Source organism: Cylas formicarius, unplaced genomic scaffold (assembly GCF_029955315.1).
Source record: "Cylas formicarius isolate icCylForm1 unplaced genomic scaffold, icCylForm1.1 PGA_scaffold_5__7_contigs__length_24384050, whole genome shotgun sequence".
Lineage (NCBI taxonomy): Eukaryota > Metazoa > Arthropoda > Insecta > Coleoptera > Brentidae > Cylas > Cylas formicarius.
This window is the reverse complement of record NW_026844341.1, coordinates 13,897,219-13,920,050: the sequence shown is the minus strand read 5'-3', so window position 1 is coordinate 13,920,050 and position 22,832 is coordinate 13,897,219. Positions and strand designations below refer to the sequence as shown.

At 35.4% G+C, this 22,832-nt stretch overlaps 1 protein-coding gene across 1 annotated transcript in view; it reads left to right on the top strand.

The window, feature by feature from the left end:
- LOC132701730 (syntaxin-binding protein 5) overlaps positions 1–22,832 on the top strand; it is a 315,174-nt gene that overhangs the window by 248,928 nt on the left and 43,414 nt on the right. Inside the window, 9 exon segments of the mRNA XM_060669880.1 lie at positions 3,442–3,517; positions 3,588–3,742; positions 5,939–6,123; positions 6,125–6,234; positions 8,623–8,860; positions 9,913–10,044; positions 10,104–10,246; positions 11,736–11,937; positions 18,965–19,610. Of these exon segments, the coding sequence (XP_060525863.1) occupies positions 3,442–3,517; positions 3,588–3,742; positions 5,939–6,123; positions 6,125–6,234; positions 8,623–8,860; positions 9,913–10,044; positions 10,104–10,246; positions 11,736–11,937; positions 18,965–19,610 (1,887 nt within the window).

Genomic DNA, 22,832 nt, shown 5'->3' with positions numbered 1-22,832 from the left:
CAAAAATAATTTAATTTTTATAGTTATTAATGAAACGGCAGCTGTTTGAGGAGGATATGTGGCAAACTTTATTAGTAGGTATTCTTGCTGAAAAGTTTTCTTAGTTCTTAGTTGTAGATTCATTGAGGGAACTTTGACCAACACATTTTAACTTAAATTAATTCGCTGCACTTGTTTTACTCGTGGAGTCACTAGGATCGCCTAGGAAATAAGGAATCAGTCCCCACTGTCTAGCGATTTAATTAACTATATGAAAAAAGTATTTATTAAAGCAAACATATAAGAAAGCATTTTCTAATGTCCCCTTGCCTCCAAAACCAGAAGTAACGCGGTGAGGGACCATGCTTGAAGCGTCTTGATTTTTTTATATTAATCAGGTGAACGCAGTCCTACAAAAAATCTTGTGGTTTCCTCCTGCTTTAATTGTGGATAAATCAAACTTGCTGTCCTTTCGCCAATCATCCTGTACTTGCTTATATACTGTTTGAGGGAGGCGGAGCAAAAGGAGGTGGATGAACATTGTCTCTGATGACTGATTCACATATTGGTAAAAGGAAGGAAAGTCCTGAACCGCCATCAAGATTGTTTGGTTGCTTATAGATTTCTATAGATTCTCAGCTTTTTCGGCAAATCCTGATTAGTTCATTTTTCGTAGTCTTAAAGCTCTTTTATTTGCTTTTGAGCTACTTAATATTTTTCGTCTTGTTTCTTTTACCAAAGAAACTCCTATAATTCATAGAAATTTATAGGCAACCAAACCAGTCAATGTTCATCCCCTTTTTTAGCTTCGCCCCCCTCAAATAGTATATAATAAAAAATTGAAGAAGCAAATCGAATTTATCTTAATCTAGACTTAAGCCAAATTTTAATTTTTATTAACAATAATTGCAAAAGAATACAATTTCGCAATTATATTATAGAAATGTTAAAATCAAAGAAAGTGAAGTGTTAGCTAAAAATTTTAACTAATGCATAAAAAGTATTGAGTGGAGAATTTTCAGCAGAAAGAACTATTGAACCTTTAACTTTATAACTTATGATAGAAGTCAATATGTTTGAAAAGCTCGTAAATAGGTTTTAATATTGTGTAGATCAATAAAAATGACTTCATTTACGTTCCACTTTTCGATCAATTTCTTTGCATATAAATAAGAGCCTTAGTGATCCGAGCCCTTGTAGTTTGTAGTATATTTGGGCAAGAATTATAGTGCTTTTACAAACAACTCCGTCATTACCTTTGGCTACTTTTTATTACTGCCCGCATGCGAAGGCAAATGGATATTTTTTATTTTTTTTTTATTTTCTGAGGTAGTTCGTCATTAGGTTCGACTACCATCTCCATTTCGTTTTCAAATTCCGCGTTGTTTTCCATGTCTTCTTTTAACAGGGGAAGATCTGCTTCATTCTACGGTCTCCACATTTTAAACTGTTAAAAAACAGGATCCTTCAAAAAATGTTGAATTGTAAGATTTTAATAAATATTTACCTGTAGTCTTAGGACGTACCTGTAACTAAAAGCGATTATAATCTATAGTCTTAAAAACGACTGTTGTTGTTGTTTACAAATCGAAGAACTATGTAGAAGACACAAAAATACAAGAAGAAGAATGTTGTTAATCGACAGGCACACAAGACCAAAATAATTATTTTCAAACTTACCTGTAAGATAAATGGAGTACAGGTACTTACCTTTAGCCTTTGAACTATCCAGTGAAAACAGCCTTGCAGAGTCTTAAATGCGTATTTACTGGAAGGATAATAATAATAATAACAGTGTTTATTTCCATTGACTTTTAACAAAAGTCGGATAATGTCAACAAGTAAAAAAAATGCATTAGAACATTAAAATACAAACCTTAAAAACAGATACGTCAAAGTATATCACACTGAGAGATCGGCATTACTACAATCAAAGTATTTTTCGATAGAATAAGAAACGTTCTTATTCAAAATTAGCTTTAATTTGTGCTTAAATAAATGGACAGGCCATATTTCTCTGACCGACAAAGGCAACTTATTATATAGTTTTATTGGTATTGGTACTTTGGCTAACTTATGACTTGGCACCTGCAAATTAAGATTAGCTCTAAAATTGTAATCTCCTTGAATTCTGGTAGTGCAATAATTAGATAGATTACTCTTTATGTAAATTATGCTATTTAATATAACGAGAGAGGGAAACGTTGAAATATTTAATTTTGGGAACAGGGTTCTACAAGAGTGACCACGAGACTTCCCAGACATTGTTCGAACAATACGTTTTTGTTGGACAAAAACTTCACTAGCTCTGGAAGAGTTTCTCCAGCATATAATAGCGTAAGATAAGCAAGATTGAACATATCCGAAATAATACAATAATAAAAGCTGAGGATCCACACCCGACCGCAGTCACCAAATAACAAAAATATTCATAACCATTTTGCTTAATACGTACTCAATTTGGCCTATCCAGGACAAATTACTGTCACTGCCATAGCAGTATCATCTGCATATAAGGAAACATAATTGTCTGGCAATCCAGGCGTAACTATTCCCCCGTATACCGCAATTATTTAACTTATTCAACAACAAATTAATATCAAGCACATTAAAGCTCGCTTAAACTCAAAGAAGATACATAATGTTTTATTATTCTGATCCAGGTTCAAGAGTATTTGATTACATAAGGAAACTAAACAGTGTTGAGTAGATAATCCATTGCGAAAACCAAACTGAGAATTCGAGAAAAATTGCTCCTTCTTTAGAAATGCATCGAGCCACACGTAAAAACACTTTGCGAATATTTTGGAAAAATCCGATTGAAGTGATATTCCACGGTGATTAGAAATTAAATGGGTATTGTTCTTCTTGTGTCTTATTAATTTCATCGCAACCAGCTGAATCTTTTTTCGTAACTGACGAAATAATGCATCGAACGTCAACACCCGTGAAAGGTGTTAAGAATAGATCATCAATCAAATACCTCCGTAATATATACGAACATATTGCAATTTAGATTGAATCCTTAAGAACGATACATATCACCCGATGTTAAAATAAATGCTTCTACTTATTCGAAAATAACCCGCAGCATCAATGCTTAATCAAATTTAAAGCGGTCCGTTTGCGTTTCAAATAAAAATTTTAAGATTCTACAAATATTTGTTACGGTCCATCTCAGGCAAGACCTACTTAATGCAGAATAAACATCTGTTGGGATGGGTCCAGCCAAGGTCTGCGGTTAAGGTACACACAATATTTTGTATCGTAAAATATAAGTAATTTTTCCTTTATCTCTAACATGAGAGTGAATACTTTCCGGTCGCATCTCATACCATTGTTTTTTTTCAGTGCAATATTTTAATAGTTTTTTTGAAAAGCATTAGTTTGTTTTGATAAGAATGATTAAGTCGACAAAGCAACAAATTTTCGTATTAACCGTATTTAACGTTTAAATTTCAGCGAAGCTGAATAAAGACGGTAAACCCGAACAGTGCAAACCTATACATAAGATAGAATGGAAGAGTAACAGATCAGGGTAAGATAGCAACATAGATGCCCGACCGATTTTTCTAATCTCTCGCTCTCTCTCTCTCTCTCTCTTCTAGGGAATCGTATGTGATATTTTCGGGCGGGATGCCTTACGACCAAGCCGGTAGAACGCCCAGCGTAACCGTTGTATATAGTAAAACCACCACCGTGTTAGAAATGGAGCACAACGTTGTAGATTTCGTTACGTTATGCGAATCTCCTTATGCGAGCGGTAAGTGCACAACCATCTACCGTTCAACCGGCTTTGTAAAAACTTTTTTTTAACGTATTCGAAATTATAGATTCCCTACTCTAACTTAAAACTATAGTTTTATAGTTTTTTATTTGTCTAAACATGCTGAAATCTGTGTGTGTGTGTGTGTGTGTGTGTGTGTTCTTACTGTCCTTGTGCAAATCATGGTAAGTAGGTACAGACCTACATACTAATGACAATAGTTCACCAACACATTTCGCCGTGGTTAAATCAATAATATATTTTCCAGTAGTAGAAATACGCAACTTGATCGTCCTCCGTATTCAGGATCTCGAGATTTCGCCGGTGGACGATGGACGGTGGACTTCCGTTCAAAAAAAGCTTGCAAATCAAGAGTTCCTACTCTAACTTACCTTACTCAACTCTAACTTTTATGGATTCATATAAAACGCTGACATTATGAGCGTCGTGAAAAAAGGGCACCATCTTGATTTTTGATTTAAAGAACCCATATCTGAAGGCCTCATTCGATTCTACTCTCGTCTTCCTGAATAGCTCTGTCTGACATTTTCTGTTCTATCCTTTCCTTCCAGGTCCTTAGGGGTCTTCCTCTTCTTCTATTTAGCGGTTGGTACAGTAGTGCTTTTTTCGACCACCTGTCCTGCTCCACTCTCATCACATGTCGGTACCACAGTAATTGTGTTGTCTGTATTCTCTCTACAGTCGTATATACTCGCCCTGTTCTTCGTCGTATGTTTTCATTTCCTATATGTTGTGTTTTAGATATCCTGCAGGATCTTGTCAGTTAGTCCATTTCAATAGTATCAATTTGTTTTTCCCGTCTTCCGTCAATTACCAGCACTCACATCCATACGTTTGAATGGGCTCTACTATAACTTTGTAGATTGTCAATTTTGTATTTAACCTTATTTTTTCTGACCAAAACAATTAGTTTAAAATTCTTGCAGCTTTTTTTCCTTGTTGCAGTCTGTTTTTTATGTCTTCTTTTGTTGTTCCGTATTCTGAAATTATGCTTCCTAGATATTTATACTGTTTACATTTTTTTACTCTATTTATATAAAGTTCAGGGTCTTCATTTTTGCTGCCAACCGGTAGGTGTTCCGTTTTTTTCATATTTAAACCCCATTTTGTATATTCGTCTTCCAATTTTCCTAGCATATAGTCTGCATCGTCCTCATCACCCGCTATCAGCGAAAAATTGAGTTGTTCTACCTCGATTCACATTCTCACAATTTTTGATCTCCAACTGCTCCAACTGCTTAGTGCTTCTTGAATGTATATCTTAAATAAAGTTGGTGATAAGCTGCACCCTTGCCTTTTGTAGTCGTAAACGGTTTTGGATTGTGTCCCCATTTATTAATTAGGTTGGTTATTGTTTCGTGTAGGATCACTGGTCCATTTTTCACTAGTTCAATAGGAATGTTTCCAGGCCCTAATGTTTATCCATGTTTTGAATCTTGTAAAGTTTTTCGAATTTCATCTATTGTTATGTCGTCTATTTCTAGATTCTTAATTTGAATCTCATTCGATTCTGAATTAAAAAATATAACCATCTAACTATTTATGGAGATAGGTTCAAAGGGTTTAGTCTCGACAGTCTGAAATCATTTTAATTAGGAGGAGATAATAAAAGATAGCACATGGTTTTGTTTTTCATTCGATTTCTTCATCAAAAGTAACAGGGAAAATATTGAGTGGGTAGTATCTTTAACATGATTCCTCGTTCAAAGTTACATAAAAAATATTTTTTATAATGTGAAAATAGCTCTCATTTTCCTTGGTCGTCTCTCCTTCGAATCTAAACACATCTCATATGTGTTGTATTTCCTAGACGTTAGAAGTTTTGATGTTTGATGATATAAATAAATCGATCTAAAGCTTTCACATTCGTTATCTAGCAGAATTCTACTTGTCATGGAGTCCCAAATGATCAAAAGGTGATCTTGGTATCGTCGGGACTATAATATTGACTTGAGATATCACTACTGTTATTCCATTAAGGCCCACAGCGTGGTAGAATATTCTGGATCTTGTCTTAATTACACCATCTTCATTTTTAGAAGACATCTTTGTGTATTGTGCTTGTATGTTCCACATTGGGCTACGAAAAATCAAGGACTTTTTTTGGAAAATACTTTTTTCCTTTTGCCCTGTATTTTCGAGTTTTTCAATGTAAAATTACCTCTCTTCCAGACATGCAAGAACCCTACGCGATAATAGCCCTCCTCCAAAACGATTTGGTCGTAATGGACCTCCAAACTCCTGGCTTCCCCTGTTTGGAGAATCCTTATCCGATGGACTTGCACGAGTCTCCGGTGACGTGCTGCACGTACTTAGCCGACTGTCCGGCGGACCTCATACCCGCGTTCTACTCGGTGGGGGAGGGCCGGCGCCATGAAGCGACAGGGCTATTCCGAAATGGATTGGCCCATCAACGGGGGTAGCTGGTCCGCCCAGGCTTGCAGCTACGCGGAGGTCATACTAACGGGGTAAGTTTTTCGTTTGCTTATACTTCGTACACCCTTTTGCGTTTTTCATTTGTTTTTCTACCTCATTTTAAATATTCCGAATATTTCAAAAATTGTGAACAGGTATAAAGAGAACATGTTAGACAGATGATACTGAATTTCATATATTTTTTTCACCAGGGAAGTAGGCACATATCTATTGTTAATTGTTAATTGATTAAATAACCATTCTCTCAAGATGTATACCAAAAAACTAATTTAATGATTTTGTTAACAAAGAAAAATAAAAAAACTCCGCGAACAAGACATTTTTATAAAAGTTGATAATGAAGGTATATATATATATATATATATATATATATATATATATATATATATATATATATATATATATATATATATATATATATATATATATATATATATATATATATATATATATATATATATATATATATATATTAAATTTTACAGAAGATATTGGAAAATAAATTGGTAAAGAGTATGTTGTGCAAATGTTGACTCTCGCTTTGCTGGCATTCCTCTAAACGAAATCAGAAATGAGCCACCACGCGTCTACACATATCTCCGGAAATGGCGGCCATTTCGGTGCTAATGTTGTGCTTCAGTTGCAGTAGAATTCGTGGTTTATTTGCGTAAACTTTCTGCTTAAGGTATCCCCACATGAAATAATCAAGGGGTGTCAGATCGGGGCTTCTCGGTGACAACCGCAAGCGATTGGTTTGAAGTGTGACAAGTCGCCCCATCTTTTTGAAACCATGTCTCCCCATTAAAACCTTCAAACTCCTGTAATTGTGGAGCCAAAAAGTTCCTTGACATGACGCAATACCGCTCACTAATTACCGTAAGTGGTCGCCCTCGTCGGTCTTCAAAAAATACGGCCTAATTACGCCAGACCCAGACATGGCAGTCCACAGGATAACCTTTGGACTATGTAGTGGTCGTTCATGTTTTTCTGTCGGATTTTCGTTGGACCAGAAGCGGCAGTTTTCTTTGTTTACGTGCCTGTTTAAGTGAAAATTCGCTTCATCACTAAACAGGATGTTTTCAAACGTTAGAAAGCGTTGAAGCATTTTATTTGCAAAATTCAGTCAAAGAGGATGGTTGGTAAGTTTCAGTTCCTGCACCAGCTGAATTTTGTAGGCTGTAAGATGTAAATCGTTCTTCAAAGTAGTGTGCAGCGACGATTTTTTAATGTTAAGGCCTTGACCTCGTTTACGAACTGATTGAGAAGAATTTTGACTCACTGAAACTCTCATTTGTTCAATCGCTTGTTGGGTTCGAACAGAGCGTGGGCGACCTGGTTGGTGAATTTTCACACTCGAACCGGTATTCTCAAACATTCGAATCCATTTTCGGATGGTATCGTATTTCGGTGCCTTCCGTACATTAAATTCTGCACGATATAAACGTTGAGCTGACACTATCGAATCACCGACAATAAGCGCGTATGCAAAAAACACGATGATTTCCCAGGTACGCTTCCATGTTTCCTGAATCTCCAAATAATGGCGAAGCATGCTATCCTATCCCCCCTCACCAATCGCGCCGTTCCTCTGACAACGCCGATATAAATACCCCCCCCCCCCTTTCTGGACACCGTGTATAAGGTTCGACAATATTAAAGTAAAAAAAAAATCGTCTGCGAATCTTTAGTGTTGTCAAGATTTAAGTACGGAGTTGTATATACCCCGCTTAAATTCTTCAGATATAAGAAGAATTAGGTAGTGCAAATTTCATTGCTAAGACTTATTTGCGGTGTCAGATGAAGAAAACATATTTCTCATAAATTATATTGTAATAAGATCAAGTGGTTGAATATGAAACGGAGAAGAATTCTCAATGCAGCTTAAGTGTTTCATAAAATCGTATTAAACAAAAACCGAGCTATCTGTATAACAAAATTTTGCCTCCAAATGGCCGCCAATTAAGATACCTTCATAAGTTCGGAATTCCTAGACATAAAACAGAAGCGGGAAACTTTGTCACAGTTTGAAAGAACCTTAAAAGACTCTCTTTTATCAGAACTGTGTTTATCAACTACACAAGAGTAGTTAGGATTAAAAAATAAACAAATAAAAATAAAACTCTCTAAAAGTCCTTAATTCAAACTTATTTGTTTAATTCATAATTGTTATATTTTTCTATTAATTATTTAATGTAAATAGTTTTCTTTTTCTCCACTTAAGATGAAATGTCAATGCCAATCTATTCTATTTTTTAGTTTAGTTTATAATTTTGTTTGTATTTTGTTAAATTGTAGTTCAGAATAAAAACCTATTTATCTATTAACATGCAAGACTGGGACCATCAGAAGGGATATCATTTTTAATTTGCAAACTATAATTATCTACATTGCCAGTATTTCATCGTTACCTGATCTTGCAGTCACGCAGACGGCAGCATAAAGTTCTGGGACGCCAGTGCTGGCACGCTGCAGGTCTTGTACAAGCTGAAAACGACCAAAGTGTTCGAGAAGCCCAAGACGAGGTCGCTAGACGCGGAAGACGATCCGTTCGCCATTCACTTGATTTCCTTGTGTCCCGAATCTAGGAAAATGTGTATCGCCGGCGCATCTAGCCACGTCATCCTGTTTACGTATAAGAAGAGCGAGAGCAGTGAGGAGGTGAGCCGACTTTCAATCCGATGGACCATGTCAAGGATTCCTTTCAATTATGCAAACAATGTCGCACTGATGGCTAAACTCGCTTTATTTCTTGTATTATTTTCCATTTTAAGGACTCTGTTATCGACACTCTCTACCGTGAGGAGCAATTGTGTCGTAGGTGTTAAAATTTAACTCCTTAAAAGATGTTTGTAATATGCAGTATTCATAATCTAAGCGAATACATGACTGATCTTCTGCTTTGTGATGATTCTTCGAAAGGTTTGATTGTCATACTCCTAGTCATCATCCCAGTAACATGAGACAGTTTGCTAAAAAATGTTGGATTGATTTCTTCATTTAAAAAAAAAGTAGGTTGATGTTATTTTTGCATTGTGTATGATGATAATATGATGATATTAAAGATATAAACAGATGGCAAAGTCAGTATATTCAGTTCCATAGACGATTGTGTGTCAGCAGCATTGTACTGCAAAACTGTCACAACTCTGCAAACACTCAGCTTGGTTGTGCACTATCACCCCATACAAGTATAGCATACGATAATTTTTCAGGCATAAATAGTTGAGGACAGTTTTCTTAAGAAGTTCTCTATACGTTGTTCGTCGGAAATTTTTCATTTCGAAGCACGTCCCCATCCAGATATCTAAGAGAAAAGACAATATTTTTTCTTATCCGTGTTTAGTATTAGTTGGTTTGAACTGAACCAATTATAAATAACCATATCATCTCGTCATCTCATGATCAGCCAAGATAACCAATCGCCATATCATGGTTTATATAGGTCAAAAATGGAAATGGGCCTTGTGGTGTCCTATGTTCAAACTATCAGATAGTCCGGTCTGTCAAACAAGCCCACACTGTCTTGGCTGATACAAAAGAATATGATAGTGGGCATTTTTTACCAATAAATCAATCGGTCCAGGGTAGTGGCACGGGTAGAAACGCATAATTGTAATTATATATGGAACAGGTCGGTACTGACAAATGCTTGAAAATGCTTGTCTTTTATTGGTTTATTGCTCGATTGATTGATTCTTCGCTGGGTATAGGTAACGGTACTGGAAATTCCTATCGTCTACGAAGTCGTTGAAGACGAAATATCGCCCGACTGTCAATTTTCGGCACCCGGCAGCGCGGGTTCAGGTACCAAGATGGACATGCTCGACTTTGACAATAAAAAGGTAGCAAATGTAGCACGATCACATCGGTAAGCGGCGTTGACCTGGAGGTTATTTTACAGGAGGGACCGACGTTGAAAGTGAAGACGGGGTTGCAGAAGAAATCGCCAGGGTTTCAAGCGCAGTTGGTGTGCCTGACGCCGTGGAACAACGGCGAACCGCCCACTCACATAACCGCCCTGACAATCAACAGCTCGTACGGACTGTAAGTGTTTCTCGAAACCACACGTGGGCAACCCCCGGCACAAGATTTAATATTAATACTTACTAATAATCACGTAATCAAGTCGAGTGGCAGTGCCACAAAAGATTATTGCTTCTCACTACACGATTGTAGATCATTTATTTATTGATTTTGGTTCAATTTTAGTAGTTTCCTTTGAACTACTGAGTTGATAACTTGTGTGTGTGACTTTGTGTCCATCTTGAGTGCATACTAACTAATTATTTCTTTTATCAAGCGAAAACTAAGAAACTAGGTCGTCAGTTTCAACAAAATTGTACTGAAGAATTATTTTTATTTTTACTCGATAATAAGCCTATTCGTTTGCTGTGTAATGATTCCATTTCTGCAGCAGATGTTTCATAAACAAAGTCCACATCATGATAATGATAAGAAAGCTAGTTTTATTGTTAGTTTAAAATTGGTCATTGAAACCAAAGAGTGTATGTTAGAATTTTTACAGTGTGTCCTGGAAAAGAAAATGAATTTGGAAAATTAGTTTGTGACGACGTATATAAATAAAAGCGAATGTTATAAAAACAACATTGACCAATCGTATTGCTGGTTTTGAATTATTTTCCATTGCATCATTAGACGAGAGCACCGATATCTCAGTTTGCTATATAATTTCTATGAAAAATGTTTCGAAGTAGACCGTTTTCAGCTGCCTAGAAAATTCACAAGATTGATTAGTGCGTTTGATAGTACTTACAAATGCGAACATTTCTATTCAGTTAATAAATCAAAACATCATACAAGGTTGACTAACGATAACATTTCAAAGAAACTTCTGACGTTTTGTCAAACAACCTGTTGGCTTCTTCAGGGCCTACCTGAAAGTGCCTCGCATTCGACTCTGTACCTGCTGTACCTCTGAGGAGGGCGGAGCTAAAAGAGGGGCATGAACATTGTCTCGGATGACGAATAAAAAAAGAGGTTAGAGCATTCCATTCATATGCGTCAAGGAATACATTGGAGAGACCGGATGAAAAATATCAATTCTTCTACCAACGAAAAATCCTAGAACATATAAGAATCTGTTAGCAGCCAAACAATGTTAACGACTCAGGCCTTTTCCTTTCACTAATATGGGAATTAGTCATCGGAGACAATGTTCATCCCCGTTCTTTTAGCTCCGCCCTCCTCAAACATTATATAAGCAGATACAGAGTCGAATGCGAGGCAGTTTTAGTCAAGCTCTAAAGAAGCCAACAGGTTGTTTGGCAAAACGTCAGCCAATTCGATTAATGAACATCCGACGCAAGAGGAACCCAGAAGTTGAGGGTTATAGGTGTCGCTATTTAACGTTCATAGTTTATAATAATTCCAAATTTCACTATTTAGGTATCTTATTTTAATAAATTGTATCATAATAACAATGTCGTAATATTTTATATCCGATATCTATCCTTAAAACACTACTTTTAAACGCGGCCCGCGAACGTTTGCACAACGCTTGATGGTTTTCAAGGATGGCGTACGGTAACGAGGCGGGCTTGGTGATCGTGGACATTGAACAGCGGGTTTGCCTGCTGAACGTGGGTAGTCCGGACCTGTACGGCGCCCAGGATCCGTACTCGAGGGTACCGAGGAGTCCCAAAAAGAACCAGGTGGCGACCGAGTGCATCCCGCAGGACTTTGACCGGCAACCGAGGAGTCCCAGTATTGACCAGGTGAGCTGCGGATAAAGATTTTAGTGGCGGTCGTTGGGGTTGGGGTTTTGAGTTTGCGACTAACCGAGGCAGTTGTATTCTGTTTTATCCTCGTGATTATTTGTAAGTAAGGAATAAAATAAACAGATAAATACCAACCCTTCGATTGACGTTTGGGGTTTATTTACTGTGTTATGACGTCACCGAAGAGACTGAATGAGGTTATAAAATTAATTTGCCAAATAACCTATTCGATTTTAAGGAATGTGTTTAAAGAACAATTCATCAAATCATTTTCAGGTTTGAATTTTTTTAATCAAAAACGTTATTATATTTAAAATGCCATAATGTACAAAATCAATTCGTTCGCCGTCAAATATCTTTTTTTGCAATGTTTTGTTTAAAAAAAAAACCTCTGCAGAAGTTGGCTTAAAGGTTTTTTCGTGAATGGTAAATCCTTTGTCTGCGCTTTAGTCCGTATTGTACAGAAACTCACATGTGAAGCTACAGCAATCGGAGAATTCAAAGGTAATATTTGTAATTAATGTATATGGAATGAAAAGGACAAGATTTGTTTAGCAACGTTAAGAAATTGCGTATTGTGACTTTTTGCGCCTCATTTTTCGGCATTGGATTAGAAACAACATTTTCCCTAACTTAAAATAAAAAAAAACTTAAATAAAGGTCAAAAGCTAAATACTGCGAAATGAGTTTGCCTTTAATTAAGTTTAAAGCATACTGATAAGTAAAATTTTGAAAATATTTCAGACTAATAGAACGCTCACCTTCTAAGTGCTACTAGTTTCTTTTTTTATTCTAAAATGCAGGACAAACATTTTGCCAAATAATCGAAATGATAGAATAATATTTTTCTTAAATTCAATGTGGAAGACGTAATTTCGATAGAAAACTTTTCCTATAAGATCCCTAGAGGATCATTTAAATTCAACTTCTTTATTCTATCAATCAACAGATTTATAGCAGTGAGAAGTGCTTAAACGAGAGATGTCGAATAAAAAGCCATTTTCGACTCAAAATTAAATTGTCTTAAAAAAAAACAAGATTTAACGAGTTCTCTGTGTTTTTCTTGAAATGATATTAATTTTTCATAAAATAACGAAAAATAAAGTTAAGCTGCTATTTTAACTTAATGTTAACGTCATACGAAATGTTAGGAGGTGTAAAAAGTCCCCAATCACTATTCAAATGCACATATGCGCTATTCAGTGCTCGGCAGTGAGATTAACAAGTGCTATGCGCTCATATACAGAATGTTCCAAAATTAGTCTGTCGAACTATAACCTTCATATTCTACGTCCACTGTTCTATACAAACATATGCCGAAACAAACGGAGCCACAGGCACTACAAGCAATGGACCTGATTATGTTTTTTATTAATATTTCCGAAACAGGTTTGGAAATTTTTGCTTTTTACTAATTTTGTAGAATCAGGTTCATGTCAAATTTTTCCAGGGGCGTAATTTTTGAGGGGTATAAGTTGCAATAAATTTTTTATAGGTTTACTTTAGACTTTTTTCTTATAAAATCGGAAAAAATGTGTTCTGTTGCGGGAAAAAATGCACTTCATTGATATCGTGGAAAATTGATTTTAAAAATACACTGTTTTACATTTACATTATTTATTCATCCAAAATTCACGAGCATAAGGTGCACTTGATTGATAACGATAGGAAGTTTCAGTCTCTTCATATCGACATTTTTTTATAAATTACTACCAAAGAATTCTTACGAAGAAGAAAGGATTCTGCGAAAATTTTATGTTCTGACGAGGTAACAAATAGATTTTTTCATACCCACAACTCACATTTCTGGAGTAATTTCAATTCAAGGTTTTGTTGGAATAACTAACTTTCAAGTGATAATTATTGTCCTATTAGTGTTATTAATGAATTTGCAAAAATTGTTGAGAATGTGATTATGAAGAATTACATTAAAATGAAAAGAATTAAATTAATTAAATTAAATTAAGGAACCACTTTGATTTTTTTTTATTTTGTTGGAAACATTCTGTTTTTATGTAATACTCTGCTTAGGCTTAGAATATGTATAATATTTTGCTTTAGTGAGAGTTTAGATTTTGGCATTTTCTGTTAAATATCAAAAATTTGCATAATAAAATATTTTTGAAGTCAGCATTTAAAGGGCTCTCTCATGTAAGGAGATAGGATCCACCAAAAGAAAAAAAGTTTATATCTACAGTTTTTTATCCCCCTGTATACCTAAATATAATACTGAAGAAAACTTTTAGTTATACCTTACAACTTGTCTATTAAACATTTTTTTCTATAATCTGAAGAAAAAATATTAGATCACCCAGTACATAGTCCAGAAGAGTTAGTGAGGCGAATTGATATTGCTGGAAATTAAATGAAATGAAAATAAATGAATGAAAATGTATTTGAAAACTTATTTAAATCAGTAATTTTTCTTTTATTTATTTTATTTCTTTTCCTTCATTGTCTAAAAAGATGATACACAATCACACAGATAACATCGAAATATTTAATCCCTATTTAGTTAATTCATTAATATTATAATGTATAGAATTTAGATATAAAAATAATAATTAAGATTTAAATATAAATGCAGATGTACATCCAGATAGAAATAAATACAGTTAGATGAAAAATCGAAATTAAAACTAAACCATTTGAGTTTCAAATATGTGACCATCTTTTAAAAATTTATTACAGTCATTTATGTTCCGAATGCTAGTAGGTAGAATTCCGTAAGCTTTTATGGACTGCTAGTAGGGCACTTTTTAAAGAAAGCAGAGTTATAAGCTAAAATCCGCAGGTTTTTTCTATTTCTAATATTTATGTGCATATTGACATACAGGCCATAGTTTTTTGAAATAATTATTATGGATTTTTTAACTAAGTGTAACCAAAACAGATAATACATAGAAAGGGCTCTAATTACATCTTAGAAAAAAATATGGTAAGCATGAAAGTTATTAATACATCCCATATTGCACCTTTGAACTACGAATTCCAGATTTGCTAAAGAGGAGAATCCCCAGAAATGTATTGCGTAACGTTTTGAGGACTGCACAATTGCATTATATTAAACTTCACGCGATAGTCTATCTCTCAACCTCCATTTAATTTTGATTCCAGTCATTTAGTCGCATTTTCTCAGTTTAGCGTTCGATCTAGTTTACTCTTTCAGCAGTCGGTATTGGCCCCTGGGTTATATAATATATAAGGATTCATTACATTTTAATTTATGAAAAGTTAATAGTACCGTTTTTTCTAAATTCAAGCCTTAAGTTAGGCTGGTCTCACCACGTTACCATCTGAAAAAGCGATTACATAAAGCAGCAAGAGCGGGGGCTATGCACATACCCCTGCGGTACGCCTTGGTATGTTGAGATCTCATTTGAGGTATAAGTTTTCTTGTTGCTTGATGTGCTAACGAAATCTTTTCTAAATTAAACACCATTGTAAAAGATTATTCCCTATTCCTCTTACCCCGTACTCGTTTTGCTTTTTCAAAAGAATGTCAACATTTTTTAAGTTTAAAACCGTACCGATGGGTTGTAAGTATATTGCCTTTTCAATAATATTCAACAGTATTTTGTAAATGGATTTTTCTACAACCTTGGAAATCGAACCACAATTTGACGTTTATAATTTTAGAATCAGATTCAGCACACCAAAATTACCAAAACGCTGAAATTCCCAAATTTTCTCTCAACCTGTTTCGAAAACATTAATAAAAAGGGATTTACAGGTCCATTCTTTATAGAAGTCTAGGAAGAGTAGAATATGCTATCATAGTTTGGGCCACTAATTTCTGGACACCCCGTATAACGGCAAAGGACAAAGAATTTTAAGAACGTATTCCGTCTCCTCAATCTTAAAGCGGTCCGGTTTCACTTTCCGCAACGTACGCGCATTGCCAAGTAAACGAACTTTCGTTTCAACTTTAGCGGCATTTTTTTGTCTTCGCGTTACTTAGGCAAGTCGTGTTTCGCCCCAGGCGGCGGCTTTATGCGGACGAACGTAATTTACAACTGCGAAATAATGTCTTGTGCGGTTTTTTTCCTATTTTTGCTGGTTAATCATTATTTGCTGCACCACGTTCCCCGTAGTTCCGATTTTGGAGGTAATTTTTGACAGCAGAACAAAATATCTATAAGCGTCGGACGTAAAGAGAGTCTTGGCAGAGCAATTCAAATTCTGTTGTTATCTGATCTGATCATTCAAATGCTTGCTTCAGTCCAATGACATTACAGACCTGAAAATTTAGCAAGCAACGTGTTTTAAAGTAGACTGACTCTTTTAAGCCTCAGGTCCATGATTAATGGTAATTCCGGTACTGGCTTTGCGATTGTTTTGATTAAATTGAGACTTATCTTACTTAAATTTTCTAACTAAATCCAAATATATAAAGTGACAGGCTAGGATAATGTTATTTACAAATCTTTTCTCAAATGGCTGATTCCTATATTAGTGAAAAGTAAAAACTGTTTGGTTGTATTTAAATAATGATTGTCGTCGTCTTAATGCTATTCTACGGCCTGTTTCTCCAATGTCACATATCGATGGAATGCTGTACACTTCTGGTGTCCCAAAGGGAAGTTTATCTTTGATGGATGAAGTGGTAAATCTGATTTCGACATTCCATTTCTTTAGAACTTAAGAACAGTTATATTTTCAATGTAAGAAAGGACTGCAGTGGTAAATGTGTAGTTCCTTTCGGACTAATTTTCAGGTTATTGTGAAAAACATTTTGTAGTGTAACGCTCAATATCTCTAATATGGAAATTATTTGAAGTTGATGCCAGATTTTTTTCTTTCACAGAACAGAGTTCCAACTTTGTACTTAATTATTTTCCTCTTGTATAGAAACTAAAAGGTATTAAGTTAGATTCAGACAACTAGTTAGTTTTCCTGAAAAACTAAGCATCTTTCAAACTGAAAACCTCCATGCAGACCGCATTTTAATCGAAAAATGTCTATCTGAAACATACTTCACAGGTAGCGGATAAATTTACCTAACCTAACCAGAACTAACCATTGATAAATTCCATATAAAACCGAAACTGTTGAACAGATATCTAGATATTGCTGCACTGTGTAGACTCTTGTACACACAAATGTCAAGCTCGCAATCGAATTAGAAGATAACAACACTTTTTCCTTTCTAGACATTTTTATTAATCAAAAACCATTAACCTTGGGTTTGTTTATAAAAAGCCCGTCAAAAATAATCCGCTCTCAGTTCCTTAGGGTTCAGAGCCCCAGCCTGAATCATAAAGCAAGAATTATAACACATTTCAACTCAGTTCTTCTATCAAACAATTTCCCTTATGAGGATATCAGATGGTCAATTAAAAAATACACCATAAAAATCACTTGCACAAAGCAACTCCGTAAATGACCCCCCGTTTGTCACAAAATTCGTAACACTTAAACGAAATATAATGTGTATCTCCGTGAATCTCTGCTAAATGATTTGGGAGCTTCTTGGTGTGCTTCCAATAACTCACTCCTCCATATATATTCTATGTTGTTTTCAAATATAACTTTTAATTACCACCTGACAGAAAGTATTAGATCAGTAAGAGTAGGCACTTGAAAGACTTGGATGTAACATTGGACACAAAACTGAAACTGGAAACCACATTGAGCATGTGGAGATGCGCTAATAATGCTGGGTTTCATAGTGAGAAATCCAGGGGATTTAGCAAGCGAACACGCTTTAATCGCCGTTGAAATAACAAAATTTCTGAAAAAATATAAGATATTCTTTCTATATCCTAAAGTCTCCCAACATCGGTAAAAGATAAAATCATCTCGAGACGGCAGGTGTTTACAGCATACCCTGCAGGTGTATTGGTTTTAATATAGAAGCCAGATATTTTACTAGAGATTATGTCGAGGGACCAAAGGGGCTAACGATAGGCGGTCGGGTCCCTGAAATGATGACAGATTTTCACAAGGATTGCGTTGCATAGATGACGTAGGATACTTTTTAACTATGGGATCCGTTTGTGAGCTTATCTTGAATTTTTTCTTGATAGTCAGTTGTCTAGATTGAATTAGGTTGAATTAGCTGTTTCTTCTTTTGGCATAATCCAGAAGATTTGTAAATAGTATTACCGTAGCTTGTGGAAGTTTCTTTGTTCCTTAATGTATATTTTGAGTTGAACTGAATGAAGTATTCATTAGGAGTATATGTGTTCATTACCTACCTGAAATATTTCTCAATATATTTGGTAGTACCCAAATAGCACACTTTATATCCATATTTGTCGAACTCAATCCAAGGATTACTGTTGGACCACTGATACAATTCTTTTGAAATCCAAAATGGTGTTGTTAAATTATAAATAAAATATAGTGCGATCGATTCAAATCCACTAAAACGTAACAGATTGTGACTATATCGGTTTGACTTTAATAGGCAGTTTTTGACGTGACAATACTCTAGTATTACAAATATTCTAACGAAAACGAGTTTTCGGAATGCTTGAAATTGAGTTTTGGTAAGGATTGATTATCCAAACAAAAGAAAAATTTTTTGCGATATTTCTTATTTCGTCTTTTACAGATCTCAATTTGTATCAGTTGTCGAGTTAAGCTTGTTTACCAAAGAAGCAGTTTTTTAAAAAACTTTAACTTGATTAAAGTAATTTATTGTTGTAAAAAACGCGAACACTTCGATACAAGAAGCAAGTTCTCTACGACAAAAGCAAAATACACACAATACGAACAATAACGTGTAACGTCATAAGATGCTGAATAGTTACTTTTAGAGACACAAACGGATAGTCTTATTACGATGAGCAAGCTAAATGTAGGCTCATAACTCGCGTTTGAGTTGATATGTTTCCAATTTATGTAAGTTGTTTTTTTATTTTTCAAAAATACGTGTCTTGTTTTAAAACTGATATTTGGAGATATCGACTTCGGAATCTTAATTAATCTCTTATGGTAAGGTCACACTTGCGTTTGTCGCCGAGATATTTCGTTCTGCCACACGACTCTAGGTAACCCTAACTCGCATGCTTACTAGATGGGACGCTCGCCCGAGTCGCCATTTCATTTTGCCCCTTGCCCCACCCCAATCGAACAGGCGCAGGAAGCGTTCGAAGAGGATAGTCGGGAATCCATACCGATTCCTGTGGCGACGGCGATGAGACGCAAATCTTCTACATGGAAGGGCCTCAAACGGCAATTGAGCAAAGTCGACATCAAGTTAAAAAACCCGCTCAAGGAGAAACGCCACAGCGTGTTTTATTCGGGCGTGTTACCCGGCCAAGAGGTCATCGACAATCTGGAGGAGGAGAACTTTTCCTCTCCCGATTCCGAGGAGAATACCGTCATAGATCAGACGAGCGTGAAGCTCGCAAACGAACGGTATTATCACGATTATCAGGCTCAGTTGTCGCCGGATATCGACGAACCGGTCGAGACGTTTTTCGATAGAAAAATGAGCTTCGCGATACGTCCGGATAATTTAGAGTTGCCGGATGAGGAAGCGCCCATCAAACCCCCGCGGGGGATTAAAAAGAAACCGGCCAAAGACCAGAGAGGTCTCCTAGTGCCTAACACGAAATTTCCGAAGGGTGAGGCTCAGAACTGCGTAGACCTGCGCGACAAGGAGGATCAGATGATCAGTCCGCAGCCCTCGTTCACCGGCAATCTGATGAGGCGTTTCAGTAAGTCTTAAATTTGGGTCGTTGGGACCCTGTGGTGTTCGGGGTATTTTTTTTACTAATTTTGAAGTTGGATCGGCGTGTGGTTGAGTAGGTTTCGAACGCGATTCAAGCACTGTCAGATACTCTGGACGCGAATAACGTTTTTCATTTTTAACTTTAGCAGCCGTTCACTTTTTTCGAAAGGAAATTAAAAATACCACTAAGTTAATGGTGGTTAACTACGAAAGCGCTGAAAGCCCTCTAAAAATAAAATACACATTTTGGTTTACTCAGACATCTTTTTGAGGAATAAGCCAGAATTTGTGGAAAATATATCAGAATTTCTGCATGTGTAGGAAAAAAGGGGAATATAAAACAATTGAGAATTGAACTGAGGTGATTTTTACTTGATGAAAATCTATTCAACGCGATTAAATTAGAACACAAAATGTTCAGATTTCCGGTTATTTATTGGTATATGACAGCTGCTTCGGCATCAAAGGGTTATAAATTTAACGGGATATTAAGATATATAGACATAGATTCGAATATTAAATATAGGCTCTTTTATGTTCGTCGATGCATTTCTTAAATGGTTTACCTGTTTGTCGGACATAAATTTGTGGCCTCCGGATTTTTGATTTTGTCGTGATTTAATTTTATTGTTTTTGAAAATGTTTTTGATTTAGAATACTAAGGACAATGTTTTAGTAGACGTTTTTTGATATAAGTAGTAGCTGAGTCATATGTTGTTAATAAATGAAAAAATATTTAACTGAAAATGCAATAATTAGCAATATTGCACAATAGAAAAGAATACAAACAAACTCTTTTGCTATATTTGAAAAAATAACTAAATTTGTTTTCATGGCAAATATGATTTTTGAAACTATAGTTATTGACTTCGTGGCGTCCAATATTATCTAAAATCCGCGATATTTCAAAATTTGTGACAAAAGACCCTAACATCTACATTCAATTCAAAAAAAAAGTTTGACAGATAACATTTTTATTTTATATTTTGGATTGCAGAATCGAAACGCCCATAAGGTACCATCATCCGCGAAACACTCCGCAGATCATCATTTAATTATTGGACTTGTCAAAAAAGTTAAAATTATTATATTCAGTGAAAGCTAAATGTATGCTCATAGGAGATAAAAAAAATTCTAGGAAATATTCTGAGTCTGGATTAATGTTAAATTAACGTTATAATTAATTTTGTTTCGGAAGTTTAGTATTTGAGAAATGTATTAGATCCACAGGTTAATTTTTCTAATCATATAGGTTATTCGTGAGAAAAGCTGGTTTTATTCTTTGACGTTTCTGGATCTTTGTCTCAATGAGATAAGATTCCTGCGCAAAGCATTAAAAGGGTAAATTTAATTTTGATTTATGCAATTATCAACATATTTAAATGCGTTTTCATAAAAAGGTGTAATTTGAACGATCAAGACCACCTGCTGGGACAAGCTGTTGTTATATTAAAATTGCTCCTAACGTATTTACAAAATGTTATGTGTAGCTCTCTAGGAAACGTTACTTCTTATTTGTTACTTTTTATTGTGATTACCAAGTGCTAAATAGTTAACTCGTCTTATCGTCTCTTATCAATATAGTCAATAAGTATCCACACCAACCCTTTTATCGAGCCTGTTCAACTATTTGACAGCAGTAGGGCGGAAAGATATCATAGCAGTGTTAGTGACAAAAATTTACGTTCCGTTTTATTTTGATGAATGTGGGGTATGTCCCACCTTTTCTGAAACGTTCGAAACCTAACAACCAGGGCCGATCGTGGTTAATGATTTCGGTCGCTTTTTGATGCGTATCCTCCGAAAATTTCTCGTTTTTTTTAGAAATGTGCCTGCGAATTTTACGTATAGCGATTTTTTGAAGGCACCAATGACAGTTACAATCATCTGTTTTAGATTATTTTTGATTGGAATGTCGTTTTAGCCAGTTTAGTATTTTGTAGCGAACATAAAAACCACATAGGTAAATATTGCGCCCTCCTAGGGAAACATCGCCGTAGATTTGGAAAACACACACCTATTCGCCGTTATTTATTATTATTTTTTCAGTCTTTGCGTTGTTTCTCTGTCTCGCTTTGTTTGTTTGGTTCGCTTTTCTGGTTTATGGTTTTCGTTTACATCAACATTTTATACATGTGATCCGGTGACACGGAACAAGTGTTAGCTTAGAACATTGTCCATGCCAGAAACGAACTTTCGTTTTTTCGGTGCTTTGGTTGCAGCACCGGGCTAAGGGTGATTTTTGACTTTGCCAGGGATGTTTGTGGCTCTCGCTCAGTTCGTTGCGCAGCAGCCTGCAACCCCCGGAGACGGGGTCAGAAAGCGGTAACGATAATACGACAAAACGGATAGTGTAGTAGTCCCTCGGTGTAACCTTACATTTTGCTTTTACGAATAAAATACGGTTTTCTTTCGTTCGCGTTTTAATGTAAGGTTAAGTCCGCCTATAGTATAGTTGCGACACCTAGAAGACGTCCGCTAAGTATCGACTAAGCTCGTTTATAGAAGCGACCGAATGGTCATTTACAGGACTACTTGTAACAGATGTATCAGACTTCTGGATATCATTCTGGGTTCTTACTCTGGATACAGTAGTCTTTTACATGCACATACGCCTATAGGAGTTTCAAAATATTAGTTATGTTAGCATTGCAATTTGCAATTGCAGATTTTCTCAATTGAAGAGTTGGAATCAAAAAGTTTACACATTTAATGTTTTTGTCTTATACAGGCTGATCTAAATGAAGTGTTCACATTGGTATTTTTTGGCATTGTTTTAATTTTTATTGAATGGACAGATCTTTCGCACAATAGTTTATTTAATAATCATAATTTTTTCATGTAAATTCACCTACTTAAATATTCACATGTGATTAAGAAACACACTGTTCTAGTATTACTTAGAAAATACATGAATACATCTCTGAGTATGTAGCAATAATTAAATTAATAAATGCCAAGTACAGCTGATTCTGTCTCTCTTATTCCCAAGTAGTATAATCGTGATCGTTAGTGGCTGTCTTGCATTAATCAGCTAGACATTTAGGGAAGTATAGGCGGAAGCACCGAAAACTATTGCGTCCACGCAAACAAAACCTTTAGTGAAACATTGCCTTGTACCTTGCGTTCAATTTATCTTGATAACATTTTAATTGGCTGTAGCTTTTTTGTTTTTAGAGATATCAAAATAAAGAAAAAAACAAAAAAA